This window comes from Phyllostomus hastatus, unplaced genomic scaffold (assembly GCF_019186645.2).
Source record: "Phyllostomus hastatus isolate PE091 unplaced genomic scaffold, TTU_PhHast_1.1 phas_scaffold_60, whole genome shotgun sequence".
NCBI lineage: Eukaryota > Metazoa > Chordata > Mammalia > Chiroptera > Phyllostomidae > Phyllostomus > Phyllostomus hastatus.
The window spans coordinates 17,047,678-17,064,565 of NW_025334038.1; the positions used below are offsets into that span (position 1 = coordinate 17,047,678).

General features: G+C 45.4%; 1 protein-coding gene and 1 pseudogene across 2 annotated transcripts; one reads left to right on the forward strand and one right to left on the reverse strand.

Moving 5' to 3' along the window:
- Positions 1 to 2,887: 2,887 nt before the first annotated feature.
- LOC123810292 (patr class I histocompatibility antigen, A-126 alpha chain-like) lies at positions 2,888 to 7,514 on the reverse strand. 2 transcript variants are annotated; one of them, XM_045825901.1, is made up of 8 exons: positions 7,354 to 7,514; positions 6,854 to 7,138; positions 6,339 to 6,614; positions 5,221 to 5,496; positions 5,029 to 5,139; positions 4,559 to 4,591; positions 4,372 to 4,419; positions 2,888 to 4,219 (listed from the first exon to the last, which is right to left on the reverse strand). In XM_045825901.1, the coding sequence occupies exons 1-8, from the start codon at positions 7,421 to 7,423 to the stop codon at positions 4,215 to 4,217; spliced, it is 1,104 nt and encodes a 367-aa protein (XP_045681857.1). In that variant the 5' UTR covers positions 7,424 to 7,514; the 3' UTR covers positions 2,888 to 4,214. The 2 variants fall into 2 exon arrangements, with proteins under 2 accessions (XP_045681857.1, XP_045681858.1); XM_045825902.1 differs by lacking the exon at positions 5,221 to 5,496.
- Positions 7,515 to 12,803: 5,289 nt separating this feature from the next.
- On the forward strand, positions 12,804 to 13,240 carry LOC123810323 (annotated as a pseudogene).
- The last annotated feature ends 3,648 nt before the right edge of the window (positions 13,241 to 16,888 follow it).

Consider the following 16,888-nt stretch of genomic DNA (forward strand, 5'->3'; position numbering starts at 1 on the left):
GAAGCTGCAGGGGCAGTGCAGACACCATCTCTGCACCATGGCCCATGTGCAGCAGCTGCCAAGTGCAAGGCAAAGTCTCTGAGCACCTCTCAGGATGACTAGTGGGACTTTATCTGGAGAATTCCATTTGAGGGGCAGTGGTTAGCTTGCTATTGGACATTAATTGAAATTATTCCTATGACCAAAGGATGCAAAACAATCTTGAAACCTGAGAAACACAGGATGTCTTGGATAATGTTGGACAAACACTTGAATGTGGAGGACAATTCCCAGAAGAGTTCCATAAAAAAGTGGAAATGGTTTATACAGGATCATGAACCCAGGGAAGTGAATGTAAGGAGGATACACTCAGGAGCAAGAAGCCTCTTTTCCCCTGGGACTGACTTTGGAACAGCATGAGAAGATGCTGGATCCTATTGTCAATTGGACAGTGTCCTATAAACATTCTCAACTGACCTACAAAGAGCTGCTTGGTTTATAAATGGCAGTTGCAAGGTAAATGGACAATATAGTGTTTAGAAAGCTGCTGCTCTGACCAAGGAAGGTAAAAACAGCCCAGGCCAGTGAGCTTAAGTGCATACCGTTTTCCTAGCAGCAATGGAAGAATTGAACAAAGATGAAAGTCCTTGTGGTTTGGTTTTTGCCAATTCACAGGTAGTGGCCACATGTTTGGGCAGAAGAGCAATGGAAACCTGGCCTTTTAAAACAACACCCACATGTGCACTGTCCTCTTGAAATCACTGTTGGAACATGAGGGTATGTTAAAGGCAGTACGTGTCAATGCCCATCACTATAATACACTCCAGGTTTGGAAGGCGATTGGAACTAATGAGTGGACATCCTGCTGTCTTCACTTGAGTTGGCCACCTGGCTTCACAAGATGGGCCAAGTCTAGACATATTAACCTTGCAACCTCCAAGACACAAAATATGAAAAATAATTGTTCTGTCTACCAACGAGACAGAGACTGCAGATGTCTGGGGGACAGATGCCCTGGTGGAAAGACATTGAACATGGCTGGCAAGTCAAACTGATGCTGGTAAATGCAGGGTGGCAGCTAGAAATGGGTCTTGACAGGAAAAGACACTGACTGTGGCCTAGCCTTGGCTTATCCAGTGTCCATACAAATGCTCAGAAGCTGTATAAGAACCCAAACAGCAGACACTGCACCAAGTTGGACTGCTGAGTTACATTGCTTCAAACCAGAAAACATCTTTGCAGCCCATAATAATTTGATGTGGACAGAGAGGTGTCCTTCTCAAAGTAATAGTTTGGTGGAAAACTGGCTTGGGCCGTGGAAATTTTGGTTGTCTAAACAGTGTCGAAGGGCTGGAGAGGCAGTGGGCTGCTGATACTCCTTAATGAGTGTGTGCTCACGGTCATCTGAGAGGGGCTCCAAGGGTGTCCTCACTGGGCAGTTTCCTCTCTCTTCCCTGGTGGGTCTGGGGTAGGAGGATGCGGGTATGACTACACAATTCATCCCAGGTGGGGAGGACATTGGAATGACTACATTTCACCTTCCCTTCCTCCCTTTCTTTCTTCCTTCCTTCCTTCCCCTGACTCTATAGCCTCAGTAGGGGCTACCATGCCCAAGGCCAGGAACAGGGATGGTTCCTGAGCAAGAATGTAATTGTGTTGTTCACCTTGTGGCTGATTCCCAAGGGGCTGAAAGTAATCACAGCTATATCCATGGTGGCCAGATGCCTACTTGTCCTGCTCTGGGGACCTTCCCCTCTGCACAGGAGTGGACTGAGGGGGAGGCACATGCTAAACGGGTCCTGCTGCTGGTGGTCTAGACCAGGTCAGCAGCCAAAGCTCATGTCCCTTCCGAGGGTAGAAAGTGTAGTACACATGGGGAGGAGGAAAAATAGCTGTAGGTAAGGGAATGAATGAATCAGGAAATCCAACATTATGTCATCACCTCAAAGGGGTGTGAGCAAGACATGATGTTGTCTCTTTGTTCAATTATAGCAGATGCTGGAAAGGATTAAGTCATATGTAGCTGAGATCTTTCCTGCTTTTGGACCCTGACAAGATCAAATGGAGCCTGCAGACCTGAGGGGCCAGGCTCTGGGAGGTATTTTCATGCAAGAGGAGGAGGGACTGTACTACTTATTAATGACTCAGTGGGACTCAAGTGATGTGCCAGCATCTGTAAACTGTTAGAATACTTTATTACAAAGAATCTGCAGCCAAAGACCTGCAGTGTAATGCAAAATATTTGGTCTTTGCCCCTGGTTCCTGGCAGAGAGCCCCTGAAACCCTTGGAACCTCCTAAGTGACAAGGATGCTAATGAGATGGCACTTGGCCAAAGGTCCTGGACAGCTTCAGGATGGGGGCTAGTTGGCTAGTTACCAGAGAGGCTAAGCTTGTCCATCAGGATGGAACTTTCAGCTTCACTTCCAACCTCTAGGGAGAGAAGCTGGAGTTCTATTTCAGTCGCCAATGGCCAATGATGTAATCAGTCTCGGCCACCTAGTGAAACTTCAAGAATTCTTAATGTGGTTCAAAGAGCTTCTTAAGTAGTGAACACATGCATATGCTGGAATGGAAGGGGGTGACACTTTCCAACTTTATGAGGACAGAGGCTCCTGCACTGAGACCCTTCCCTACCTCAGCCCATATACTTCTTCATCTGGCTGCTCACTTGTATCATTTATAATAAACTATAATAGTAAACAGCACTTGGGTATTCCCAGACTTGGGAAGAGGTATACTTCCCAGACTTGGGTATTCTAACCCACTAAGAGACAAAGGCAGGGAGAAGATGTTCTGAGTAATCATTTCACCATCCCAGGAATGCCACCCACTTATCTGAGTATAAACTGGAGTAGAGAAATGCTGGATCCTAGTAACAAAATCAAGGGAATGAGCAGAAACACAGCATTTATTAGTCACTGTTCATGTGAGCATTTATTAGTCACCCACTTATCTGAGAGTATAAACTGGAGTAGAGAAATGCTGAATCCTAGTAACAAAATCAAGGGAATGAGCAGAAACACAGCATTTATTAGTCACTGTTCATCCAGCAAAACCTAAGTGCCTGCAAAGTATCAGAAATTTCAGTCTCAGATCTTTGCTCCAACAATTAAGATTAGTCTTTTTTTTTCCATCCTTCACCCCAGCACCTGAACTCCCTCCTACATGGAAAGAATTCCACATATGAAGAGTCTTGGTCAGAGGCAGAGACCACATCCCTCCATAAAAGAGGGAAACCCACGTTCTCCAACATTTGTGCTTCTAGACACAACATGAGGCCCCACCAGTCAGGTGACCACATGCCAGACTCTGACTCAGGATGTGGTGACACAGAGGGGCTGGGACTATACAGAATACATTTGGCAAGAGTGGCAGGAGTGGCATAAGTGTCCAGGTGCTAGAGCAGTAGAGACAGCAGTCCTAGCAGCAGGGACCAGGTCCCACCTCAGGGGTCAGTGCGGTTAGCGATGACATCTGTGCCCGGCAGCAAGGCAGTGGTTCCTGTGTGGGACCCGACCCAGGCTGGCCTCTCGATTGTTCCTGGCTGTGTCCTAGAGCCTCTTCTGTGGCTTCCCCCAAAATAACATTAGACCCCAATATCATACATATACTTTATATGTAAATAAAAAATTGGGATTCCAGTGTTTGCTGTTCCCCAGATATATTCCAAGAAATACATCTGGGGAACAGTTTCAGAGAGCAAGCACTCAGAGATTTTATTATGCTGACACAGGGCCCACTTCCTAAATCTTCCACCTGACTCTATCCCATGGTAACTCCCAACATTATATCTCAATATATTTTTCTCCCTAAGAAAAATGCAAAACACTTTTAAGTGTGGATTTAAAACCATTCCTCTGTCACTGACCATAGTGATTCCCAGTCTGTCTGAGCTCCATCAGCCCTTAATGGCAGAAAGTGAAAAAACAAATTCATAACCAGAGTCTTATTTCATAAGGGAGTGAGGAGCTACAGCTTAGGGCACTAGGAAGCACAGACAGGGATGGGGAGGGCCCCGCCCCACCTCTGCTGGAGCAGGGGAGTGTGGGGAGGGGGGCTGGTGAGTGGGGTGGGCCCACCTCCCACCTTCTCACATGATGCTGATGGGAGCACAGACATTCAAATGCTCTTTGCAGAAAGAGAAGTGAGATGTCCCTGAAGTCACAAACAGGGGCTGGCGGGTATATGCTTGTGAGAAACCTTCCATCACTCATTCCCCGACAGGGCAGCTGTCTCACGCTGTAGAAAAAAATAACCACGAACAAATTTAAGTCAGTTGCTTTAAGTGGTAACATTTTCAAATGTCTACCTGATGCTCAAAATGTCCCAGAGAATCTCCATTACCCAGTTCCACCCCTCTACCCCAACCCCCCTCTCCATCAGGGACTCACCTTTACAAGCTTTGAGACACACATCTGAACCCTGGTCACTGTCACTGCCTGGGGTGGCACAAAACAGGATGTGGTCAGAGCCCCAGGAGAGGAGACTAAAGGAGGAACTATTGGGGGAGGGGGAGGTCCCCCATGGGCTCCAATCTACGCTTACACAGGGTCTCAGGGGTCCCCCCTTCATACTCACTGGCAGCCTGAGCATAGCTCCTTCCTTTTCCACCTGTGGAAAGAAAACATCCTGTGAGACACCAGGGAGGAGGCAGGGCCATCAGGTCCTAAAGGAAGCCCTAGTGCTGGACCCCGGGTAAGTTTCCAGAACTCTGACTACAGACCCAGGGCAGAATCGGGAAACCTGAGGGAAGTTCATGTGCAGGGACTGGGACCAACCACTATCCTGGAGGCCTGTCCTCAGCAGGGACCTCCCTTCTGACCTGTGACTGTTGGGAAGCAGGTCCCCATCACCAGATTCATTAAGATGATAAATTTGTCTTTCATTTTCACACATGCCTGACTAAACAGTATGTGTTAGCAATAGGGCCCCAGACTGGGCAAGTACACGTATGTGGATGGTGCTTCTCATTAATGAAGTGGGACACACTTCTACCTGGGCTTAATACCCACAGTGGGATTAGAAACTCAGACCCCACCCGCTCCTACCTGAGCGCCTCCTCTCCCACATCACAGCTGCAGTCGCCACAGCTCCAAGCAGGACCAGGCCACTAGTGATACCCAAGATGATGATGATGGTGTTGGTCTGAGGAGGGGGCTCTGCAAAGGGACAGGAAGGTGAGGGCCCTGCCCCCTGGGTCCGCCCTGACCCCGCTGAAGTCCCTGGAGGACCCTCCTCACCCCATCCAAGCATCAGTGGCTCCCACAGTCCCTCGTGCTGCACGTGGCACGTGTATCTCTGCTCCTCCCCACGCGGCACAACCACTGCCGCCCACGTCTGGAAGGTCCCGTCCCCCGTGGGCCTGGTCTCCACCAGCTCCGTGTCCTGGGTCAGGTCCTCCCCGTCCCGCCGCCAGGTCAGGGCGATGTCCGCAGGGTAGAAGCCCCGCGCCCAGCACCTCAGGGTGGCCTCCCGCTCAGAGGTGGGGTGGCGGGTCACTCGTGCCTCTGGAGGGTCTGAGGAGAAGGGTCAGAAAATTCAGGAATTTTTCATCCATCATGGGCTACTCCAGCAGCACTCATGTGACCATCCTGAGAATGGACATGACCACTGGAGTGAGGGAAGGGAACACAAAACCCAGACACCAGCCTGGACATAAGGCATCTGGGATGATCCCCTAGTGTTTGGAAAGTTCTAGAATCAGAATGACACAGCCCAGGGTAAGAGGCAGGCCTCTGAGGGGAGGTAATTGATTTCTGGTTCAGACCTCCGTGGAGACCAAAGGACTCAGAAAATCCAGGGTCACACCTCAGACAGAGTGGGCGTGGGGCAGCAAACAAGGTCTGAGAGAAAGTTAGTTCTCCATGGGCCCCGCACCCACTGCCAGGGTTTAAGGCACAGGTGGCAAACACAAGGCTCCCAGGCAGAATCCGGCCTCCATCTTGTTTTATCCTGTCCGGCACCTTGTTTCTACCCTGCGGCAGCGCCAGGCTCCCTGCCCCTAATTAAGGAGCAGTTTCATTTATACAGTCCTAAAATTACATTCAGCCCTTTGAAGGCAACTTGGAGGCTGATGTGGTACCCGCCCCCCACCCACCCCGCCGAAAATGAGTTTGACACCCCTGGTCTAAGGTATTTGCTGATCGGTTATTGCATGGTTGGTCTCCCCCTCCATCCCCAGAGACTGTACTGTACCCCTAACTGTCCCTGAGAAAGGGGTGGGAGTCACTCTCTGGTACTGGATCGTCAGTCTCCCCACCCACAGGAGGGTCTTATTCTAGTATGATCCCATTTTCTCTCTCCTCTTAGTAGACGCCCAGCCCCAGGGGAGAGGAGAGAGGCCCTCTGCCTCTAGTACCTGAACGCCGCAGAGTCTCATTCCCTTTTTCTAAGTATCTGCATAGCCACTTTACGCACTCCCTCTCCAGGTAGTTCCTCTGGACCTCCGCCTCATGCACTTTCTCATATAGGTTCCGGGACATCTGAGCGGCCGTGTCCGCTGCGGTCCAAGAGCTCAGGTCCTCGTTCAAAGCGATATAGTCAGCGCCATCGTACGCGAACTGGTCGTAACCGCGGTGGAAGCTGCCGTCTGACTTCACCTCGCAGCCGTAGGTCCACTGGAAGGTGTGAGGCTCTGGCCCCGCCCCCCGAGGTTAGTCTTACAGGCTTGGCCCCGCCCCGAGGTCAGCCCCGCCCCTGCCCTGTCCCGCGGGGATCAAACCTGAACTGAAAATGAAACCTGGTCCAAGTCCCAGAGGGCTCCTCCCGGGTGAGGGGCTGGGCAAGTCCCGCAGCCTCGGGGTAAAGGTCGGGGTGATCCAGGCCCGTCCGTGGGGATGGGGGTTGTCACCGGACTCGGACCCGCGTGCTCACCTTCCTCGCTCTGGTTGTAGTGAGAGCGCAGTTTGTTCAGGTTCAGTCGGAAATTCTGTGCGGTTTCCTTAACATTCCCCGTCTCTACGTCCCAGTACTGCGGGTCCACCTGCTCCACCCACGGCCCCTCCATCCACGGCGCCCGCGGCTCCATCCTCGGGTTCGCGGCGTCGCTGTCGAACCGCACGAACTGCGTGTCGTCCACGTAGCCGACAGCGGTGAAGCGGGGCGCCCCGCGGCCGGGCCGGGACTCGGCGGTGTAGAAATACCTCAGGGAGTGCAGACCTGCGGGCGGGGAGGGGCTGAGACCCGTGACCCTCCTCGCGGCGCCGGCCCCCCGCCCGGGAAACCCTCGGGTCTGAAGTAGAGGGGTCGGGGTCGCGATGGGCGTGAGTAGGGTGGGGTCTGGTATCGGGGCTGGGGATATCGGAAACGCCCCTGCCTCCGGGTCCCCTCGTTCCTCCCCCGCAGAGGCCCTTCCCTCCCGACTCCGCACGCACCAGCCCAGGTCCGGGTCAGCGCCAGGGCCTCGAAGAGCAGCAGGACGGTTGGGGGCCTCACGCCCGGCATCCTAGAGGTCCGGGGCTTCTCCAGTTCTGCTGGGTCCGCGGAAGCGTGGTACCGTGACGACGGTGACGCTGATTGGTTCTCCGGAAGCCAGACACCATTCTGAGCGACTCTTGGGGCCGCGTCAGGAGTATCCAGGACGGAGGACGCCGCACAGGTTGTGAGGCAGAAATGAAACCGCTGAGAGCTGGGTGCTGCCCAACACTGCGCTTCCCCGCCCAGACTCGTCCTGCAGGCTGAGACCCGGAGAGCCAGGCTCGGGGACCTGGGTCTTTGCCCTGACTCCTCCCGCTGCTCCGGGAGTCTTCATCGCACTGTATCCCGGAGTTGTGCCCTAGGGTCTGTCTGAGAAAGCCAGCCCGAGAAACCCTAGGCTGGGTTCAGCCCCTTTTCCTTCTCTTCCAGGTGGGCATTGGCGGCAATTGCAACGCCAACAGGAATCCCTTGTTTCGGGTGCTGGTGAAGGAAACTTGATTGAGTGCAAAAACAGCTCAGCTGTGACCAGTCTCCTCAAACCAGTCTACACTGGTTTGCTGGTTTCTGCTCTAGTGAAATTCAGCCCGGAAGACTCAGTCTTTTTAATCCTTACCCGAGGACAATTTTTCATTGTGCAAAGAGAGGAAGGGAGGAAGAGAGAGAGAGACGTCAACTAGTTTCCTTGTGCACCCCAAATGGGGATCCAACGCACAACCTGAGTATGTGCCCTGAACAGGGATGAAACAAGGCGACCTTTCAGAGGACTGTGAGGACACTCCAATCAACTGAGCTGCACCGGCCAGAACGAGACTCAAAGCCCAGGGGAAGTAGCTTATTTGGACAGAAGTCCCTCCTCCTGGTCCCTGATGACTGTTTCCTCAACATGCAAATGAAGGCACCCAACATGGCAAGTTGATTTGTCCAAAAGTCACTGTCCTGATTGGTCTGAATAGAGCCACAGCTGTAGGTTAGAGATCAGTGCAGAGACAGGCCACTCAAACAGGCCTCTCTCCCGGAAATGCAGTTTGCTTGAGAGGCCCCTGGGTAGAAATGGCTGCTAGGCTCTGTTCTGGGGTTTGTTTTGTTTTGTTTGTTTGAAATTTTAGCCCAGTTAGCCATCAGGAGGCCATCTTAGTAGGCGTCTTCTTTCTCAGGGTTCACAACACCAAATGCAAAGAACATCCTGCTAGGCTCTGTAGATATGTTTATTAAAGATCTATAAACCAACATACTTATTTTTTTTAATTTTATTTTAATCATTGTTCAAATACAGTTTTCTCCCTTTTACTCCCAATCTAGCCCCACCTCCCAACCCTCCCCACTTCCCTCCCTTACCACTCTCCCCCTAGTTTTTGTCCATGTGTCCTTTAAGTTTGTTCCTGTGAACCCTTCCCAATGTCCCCTGAAATTCCCTCTTCTCTCCCCTGTGGTCACTGTCAGCCTGTCCTCTATTTCAGTGTCTCTGTAAACCAACATATTTAAATCTGAGAGTTCCACTGCTTTTGAATCTCCACCTCCACTTCTTTTACTCACTTTCTGCTTCTCCAGCCATTCTGTCTCTCTCACCCCTCAGGCCTTTTCTCCCCTTTGTCTCCATCACCCTCTCTTGATTGTTGATTAGTATCACCCCCTCGCCTGCCATCTATGGAGATTCTCCCCACAGGGAATGGAGATCCTGGTAAGGAGTCAGGGTGTGTCATTTTTTATAAAACTCCAGTGTCTCCCATGTCACCCTTTTAAAGCCTCTAGAATGAAAGACACGTGAGCATAGGGGCTTTGGGCTGTCTAGGTCAAAGTCATATCCCAGCACATGAAGCTATTCCTGGTACATTCTAGGTACTAATTATTGTTGAATGAATGAAAGATGATTGCATTAAAATTTAATTACATTGCATAAAAACCATAAAATTAAAACACTAAAAATGTTAGGAAATATTTTATTACATGTAACTACTGTACATGTTGCTCCACAAATTTATTCCAGTGGAAAAAATGCTGTGTGTTTGCTACACAGTTGAGCCTATGTATTAGTTTCTATTTCTATATAAAAATCACCACAACTTAGTGGCTGAAAAACAACCCCCATTTATTTGCTCACAGTTCCTTAGTGAGAAACCCAGGCATGGTGTGGAGGGGTTCTCTGGTCAGGGTGTCACAAAGCTGTGTCTTCATCCTGAGTTCAGGATCCTTCTTTAAACTTATGTAGAGATTGTTAGCAGAATTTAGTTTTTCCACTTGTAGTTCTGAGGTCCCTGTTTGAGGGAGAGCTACTCCCAAGACCTAGTGCCCACCAGCAGTCTCTTTCCCATGAAGCCCCCTGTCTTTAAAGCCCTCAGTAGACAAAATAACACACTGAATTACTCTCAGCCTTGGAATCTCTTTGCTTAGGAGGAACCCCAATCATGACTCACCTGCTTAGGACAGTCCCACCCTGGGTAGTCCCTTGTCTTAAACAGGTCAACTGATTTGAGACCTTAGTTATAGCTGCAAAATCACTTGCAAGGAGCATGTACATTAGTGTTTGATTGAATAACTTGGGAAGGTGAATAACCAGAGTGATTATTATGGACCATCATAGAATCAACCTTGCACAACCTATTCTTCCTTTAGTGTTTATTTGGGTCACGGTTAAAAATTGAAGTTCAAAGAAATAGATTGTTATGAATGACAATAAAATGCATCCTGCCTATTAACCATGGAAATTCTTAAATCTTAAAATCAAATGACATGTTTAATGTCTTATAATTAATTTAAAGGAAATGAAAACTAAAGTACAATAATTCATCCTTTCTTTGGACACTATTATGTATTGTAGCGTAACAAATTACCAAAACTTAGCAGGTCACAACAACAAAATGTTTCTGATCTTCCAGGGTCAAAAATCCCAGAGATGTTTACCTAGGTGCTTCTAGATCAGGGCCTCTCTCAAGGTTGCAGTCAAGTTGTCAGTCAGGGCTACACCTTAGAAGGCTGACTGGGCTGGAGGACTTGCATGAAACATGGCCTACCCACGTAGCTATTGGAAGAGGCCTGATTTCCTTCCTGGATAGTCCCAAGAGACCTCAGTTCCTAACCATGTGGACATTTCCACAAGGCATTGAATGACTGGGTAACTTCTTCCCCCAGAGCAAGTGTTCAAAGAGAGAGCAACCAAGATAGAAGCTGCAATGAATCTTGTATCCTAGACTGAGTGTCACATACCATTACATCAGCCTTACTCATCAGTTAGAAGTGAGTAAGTCCAGCCTACTCTCAGGAGGAGAAAATTACTCCATCTCTGAAAGGGAAGAGTATCAAAGAATTTGCATATATATAAAAACCAAAATTAGTCCTGGCTGGTGTGGCTCAGTGGATTAAGTGTTGGCCTGCAAGCCAAAGGGTCGCCAGTTTGATTCCCAGTCAGGGCACATACCTGGGTTGTGGGCCAGGTCCCCAGTAGGGGATGCATGAGAGGCAACCAACCATTGATGTTTCTCTCCTTCTCTCTCTCTCTTTCTCCCTTCCCCTCTGTCTAAAAATACATAAATAAAATATTTTTTCTTAAATTACAATTATTGTTTCTGGATTTTGTAAATCAAATGCTTCTTTTATCTGATTATTTTTCTTTAGTGCATTAAATTTCAGTCTTGAAAGTAATGCTTAAAAGTTTGAAACAAAACAAAAGACCCATTTCAGAACTAAATATACACACAGGCTGAAAGTGAAGGGATGGAAAAAGATATTTTATGCATGCAGAAGCAAAAACAAAGCTGGGCAGGACCAGAAGGAAGAAAGAAACAATCAAAGAGAAAAGAATAAAGAAACAAGAATTCAAAAAAAAAAAAAGGAGATGATTAGGAACCTCCAGGACATCTTTAAATGTTCCAACATCCAAATCATAGGGGTACCAGAAAGAGAAGAGGAAGAACAACAAGTGGAAAAGTTATTTGAACAAATAATAAAGGAGAACTTCCCCATTCTGGCAAAGGAAATAGGCTTCCAGGAAGTCCAGGAAGCTCAGAGAGTCCCAAAGAAGTTGAACCCAAGGAGGAACACACCAAGGCACATTATAATTACATTAGCTAATATTAAAGATAAGGAGAGAATCCTAGAAGCAGCAAGAGATAAGGAGACACAGTTACCTACAAAGGAGTTCCCATCCGACTGTCAGCCTATTTCTCAAAAGAGACCTTGCAGGCAAGAAGAGGCTGGAAAGAAATATTTCAACTCATGAAAGGCAAGGACCTACATCCAAGACTGCTCTATCCAGCAGAGCTTTCATTTAGAATGGAAGGGCAGATAAAGTGCTTCTCAGATAAGGTCAAGTTAAAGGAGTTCATCATCACCAAGCCCTTATTTTATGAAATGTAAAAGGGACTTATCTAAGAAAAAGAAGATAAAAAACATGTATAGTAAAAGGACAGCAAACTCACAATTATTAACAACCACACCTAAAACAAAAACAAACACAAACTAAGCAAACAACTAGAACAGGAACAGAACCACAAAAATAGAGATCACATGGAGAGTTAGCAACAGGGGAGTGGGAAGAGGAGAGAGGGGAAAAAGGTACAAAGAATAAGTAGCACAGACGGTAGGTAGAAAATAGACAGGGAGAGGGCAAGAATACTTTGGGAAATGTAGAAGCTAAAGAACTTATAAGTATGGCACATGGATATGAACTAAAGGGAAGGAATGTGGGTGGGAGAGGGTGTGCAGGGTGGAGGGGACTGAAGGGGGGAAATGAGGCAACTGTAATAGCATAATCAATAAAATTTTAAAAAAGAAAATAATAAAGATCGCAGCAGAAATAAACAGAGTCTTAAAAATTTTTTTTAAAGCTCAATGAAACCAAGAGCTAGTTCTTTATAAATATAAACAAGATTGATAAACATTTAAACAGTCACATCAAGAAAAATAATAGAAAAAAAACAAATGAATGAAAACAGAAATAAAAGACAAGTAACAACTGAACCACAGAAACACAAAGCATTCTGAGAAAATATGGCCCTGGTCAGTGTGGCTCAGCTGATTTGAGCATCATCCTGTAACCAAAAGGTTGTGCGGATTCAATTCCCAGTCAGGGCACATACCTAAGTTGTGGGTTTGATTCCTGTTCCCAGTGTGTACAAGAGGCAACCAATCAATGCTTCTCTCACATTGACAGTTCTTTCCCTCTTTTCCTTTCTCTAAAAAAGCAATGAAAATTGTCTTTGGTGAGGATAAAATAATATATATACTATGAACAACTATATGCCAAAAATTGGAAGAAATTGATAAATTCCTAGAAACATGCAATTTTCCAAAACTGAACCAAGAAAACACAGAAAATCTGAACAGACTGATTACAATTAATGAAATGAAAGCAGTAATCAAAACACTTCTAACAAGTGGGCAGCAGTGTGGTACAGTGCAGCGTAGAGTCACCATGGTGGACCTGCAGCAGCTCTGGTGCAGAAGGCAGTTGACTCCATGGTGAAGGGTCTGGAGAGAGAAGAATCTGAAAGATGCAGGTCCTCGTGTTCCCATGCAGTGCCAATTATTGTGAGGATAAACATCAGTGCAGCAGGAGCACCAATGCTTTGAATGACGTCACATACCTCTGGCTGGAGACCAGTCTCTGGTAACCAGCAAGCTGGAGAAGTTCCAGGACCATCTGGCCCAATGCACCATGCATTACAATGACAAAGCCAAAGAATCAATAAATGTGGGAAGTAAATAGGTCCAGATGAGTGGCAGCTGGAGAGTTGTGTGACCAAGTGTGTGGATGACCACATGAACCTCATTCCAACTATGACCAAGAAAATGAAGGAGTCTCTCTTTCATTCAGAAATAGAAGTCTTTGTGATCAGCTATTGGGACTGAAAGCAGGAATCTACTTTTTTGGAAAAAAAATGTGAATTTTTGTCTTTTAAGCAAAGTTTATGAATGAAGAAATTGAGGATGGCAGCCAGTTTAAGGCATGTGTTACTTGCCTTTGAACACTGGTTCCTATCTGTTTTAATCCTGGAAAGTGAAATGGAAAAAGAATGGTGCTAAAATTTGGGTCAAAGACATTTAAAGAGCCTAAATCTTATGTGGCAAGTGCTTATCTTGACAATAGGCATCTCCCTCAATCCAAGCCAGAGCCCTCTGTGGTACCAACAGGCTAACAGGTTCCTCTAACCTGCCAATGACCTGATGGAATGTGAAGAAAGATTTTTCTGCTTGTTGCCAACTTCCTGCTTACCAGAAGCCTCGTCACACCACTTTCTATAACCTATGAAAAAAAGTCCATGAGGTCACTACCGTAGAAGAATAAAAATGTTTCTGGATGTTTGTTTTGCTTGGTTTTGTTTTATATACAAGGGCTTGAAGTTGATTTAAGGTGTAGAGTTGGGAAGAAGTAATTTGAGTACAAACTTTGAAAGGTTCTTTCGGATATTCATTCCTGGCCATGAAGATGTGGATGTGCATTTCTTAAAACTCTCACACATTATATCTTTCATCCTGAAGACCACCAAAAACATGACAGAAGATGTCACACTGGGAGGGGAAGCAGACCTTCCTTCTCACTGCTGTAATGGGACCTGAGGCTGTCTGCAGCAGAGTGACAAAACAACCTTGCTGTGGCACTCTCCCTTGAAGGGAAATGGGGTTTTGATTGTGTTATATATATCAATATCCAGGAATAAATAGTGAAAGAGGAACTGTTACTTGCATAATTGAGAGAGTTATGAAGTACCATATTTGGAAAAAACCTGCTTTTCAGGAATGAAACCTAAACCCGGTATTGCTTATTTAGCCCCCTGAAATAACAGAGCCCTACTGAGCCAATCCCTTGGCAACAGGAAGATCAAAAAAGAAAAAGTAAGTAATTTGGGTGAGCTGTGGCTCCTTTAGCCCAAAAGGGGGGCAGCTCCCCATTAGCAAACACCACGTTGCCAGGTGCCTTGGCAACATGCAGTGTTCCTGTCCCAGCCATGGCTTCTTACCATCTAGATAAGGACATTGTTGTCCTTTTACCAACGTATTACTTGAAATGATAATATAGGCTGTCTGTTTGCTGTTTCAGGACTCTGAAATATTTTCCTAGTGGTCAGGTTTTAAAAATAAAGAAAGTTTAATTTTTTCCTCAAAAACAAAACAAACAAAAAAACTCCCAACAAACAAAACTCCCAGAGCAGATGGCTTCACAGGTGAATTTTTCTGAACATTCAAAGAAATAACACCTATTCTTCTCAAACTATTCCAAAAAGTTCAAGAGGAGAAAAAAGTCCCAAGCTCAATTTCTGAGGCCAACATTATGTTAATTCCAAAACCAGATAAAGACACTACAAGGAAAGAAAATTGTAGGCCAATATCTCTTATGAACATAGATATAAAAATTCTCAACAAAATGTTAGCATAACAAATTCAGCAATACATTAAAATATCATACATCATGATAAAGTGGAATTTTTTTCCTGGGATGCAAGTTTGGTACAATATCTGCAAATTATCATCATATACCACATAAACAAAATGAAACATAAAAATTATGTGATTATATCAGTAGATGTAGAAAAAGCATTTGAAAAAATCCAGCTCCCATTTATGATAAAAACAAAAAAATGGGAATAGAAGGAAGATATCTCAGTGTAATGAAGGCCATATATGACAAACCTACGGCCAACATCATACTCAACGGGGAAAAACTAAAAACGTTTCCCTTAAGATCAGGAACAGGAGAGGATATCCATTCTTACCACTCTTATTCAAGATAGTACTGGAAGTCCAAACCACAACAATCAGACAAGAGGAAAAATAAAACATTCAAATTGAAAGCAAAGACATAAAACTATCATTATTTGCAGATTACATGACATTGTATTCAATGAACCTTAAAGATCCCACCAAAACATTATGAGAGCTGATAAATAAATTCAGTAAAGTAGCAAGATATAGAGTAAATATTCAGAAATTGGTTGCATTTTTATACACTAAAAAGGAAGTATCAGAAAGGAAAACTAAGACAACAATCTCATTTACAGTGTATCAAATAAAAAAACAAACAAACAAACAAATAAAATACCTAGGAATAAATGTAACTAAGAAGGTAAAAGACATATACTCAGAAATTACAAGATACTGAAGAAAGAGGTTAAAAAAGAAGATACAAATAAATGGAAGCATATACCATGGCCATAAACAAGAAGAATTAACATCATACTGCCCAAAGCAATCTATAGATTCAGTGCAATTCCTATCAAAATACCAATGGTGTGTTTCACAGAAATAGAACAAATAATTCAAAAAAAATTGTATGTAACCACAAAAGACCTCAAATAACCACAACAATCTTGAGGATAAAACAAGGTTGAATACATTGTACTACCTGATATCAAACTATACTGCAAGGCCATAATCAAAAAAGCATGATACTGTCAACAAAACAGACATAAAGATCAATGGAACAGAATAGAGAGCCCAGAAATAAACCCATGTGAATATGATAAATTAATACTTCACAAAGGAGGCAAGAATACAATGGGGTAAAGACTGTCTATTTAATAGTGTTGGGAAAATTGGACAGATATAGGAAAAAAAGGAAAAAACCAGACTACCTTCTTACAACATATACAAGACAAAACTCAAAATGGATTAATGATTTAAATGTATGACTAGAAACCATAAAACTCCTAGAAGAAAACACAGGCAGTAAAATCTTGGACATATCTCTTAGAAATATTTTTCTTTTCTGATATATCTCCTCATGCAAGGGAAAAAAAAAGAAAAAATAAACAAATGGATCTACATCAAAAAAAAAGTTTTGCACAGCAAAGGAAACCATAAAACAAAAAGACAGCCTACTGACTGGAAGAAGATATTTGCCAATGATGCATCTGATGAGTGGTTAATATCCAAAATTTATAAAGGGCACATACAGCTCAGGCTGGTGTGGCTCCATGGATTGAGCATCAGCCTGTGAACCAAAGTGTCACCGCTTCAATTCCCAGTCAGGGCATATGCCTGGGTTGCAGGCCAGGTGCCCAGTGCAGGGTGCACGAGAGACAACCACACATTGATCTTTCTCTCCCTCTCTTTCTTTTGCTTTTCTCCTCTGTCTAAAAATAAATAAAATCTTAAAACACATACACACACATACCACTCCTGGATCCAAGATGGTTGGAGGAGTGAATAGAAGTTATAACTTCCTCCCAGGACCAATCTGGTATTACAACTAAATTGTAGAGAAATCATCTGGAATAAACAACTGAATAATAGTGGGAGAGAAGCCTTATAACGATGGACAAACAGAAGAAACAGCTTCAACACAACGTGACTGATAGGGAGTGCAGAGGAGATGCAAGAGGGCTGGCGGAGTGCCCACAGGCAACACCTATAGTGCCAGAGGTATATTTCAGCAGCTTGGGGGGGAGGCAAATCCCCTTAAGAAGTGTGGGGTCTAAACCCCAAGCTGGGCTCCCCAGCCTACAGCACCAGAGCCTGAAAAGTACACAGATAACATCTAACTGTGAAAAGTGGCAGGGC

Excerpts from the sequence above, each read along its gene's own strand:
- LOC123810292 (XM_045825901.1), bottom strand. The coding sequence starts at position 7,423 with ATGCCGGGCGTGAGGCCCCCAACCGTCCTGCTGCTCTTCGAGGCCCTG. Across the intron at positions 6,615-6,853 it reads CTACAACCAGAGCGAGGAAG|AGCCTCACACCTTCCAGTGG; the intron begins GTGAGCACGCGG and ends GGGCGGGGCCAG. Across the intron at positions 4,420-4,558 it reads GAGCTATGCTCAGGCTGCCA|GCAGTGACAGTGACCAGGGT; the intron begins GTGAGTATGAAG and ends GTGCCACCCCAG.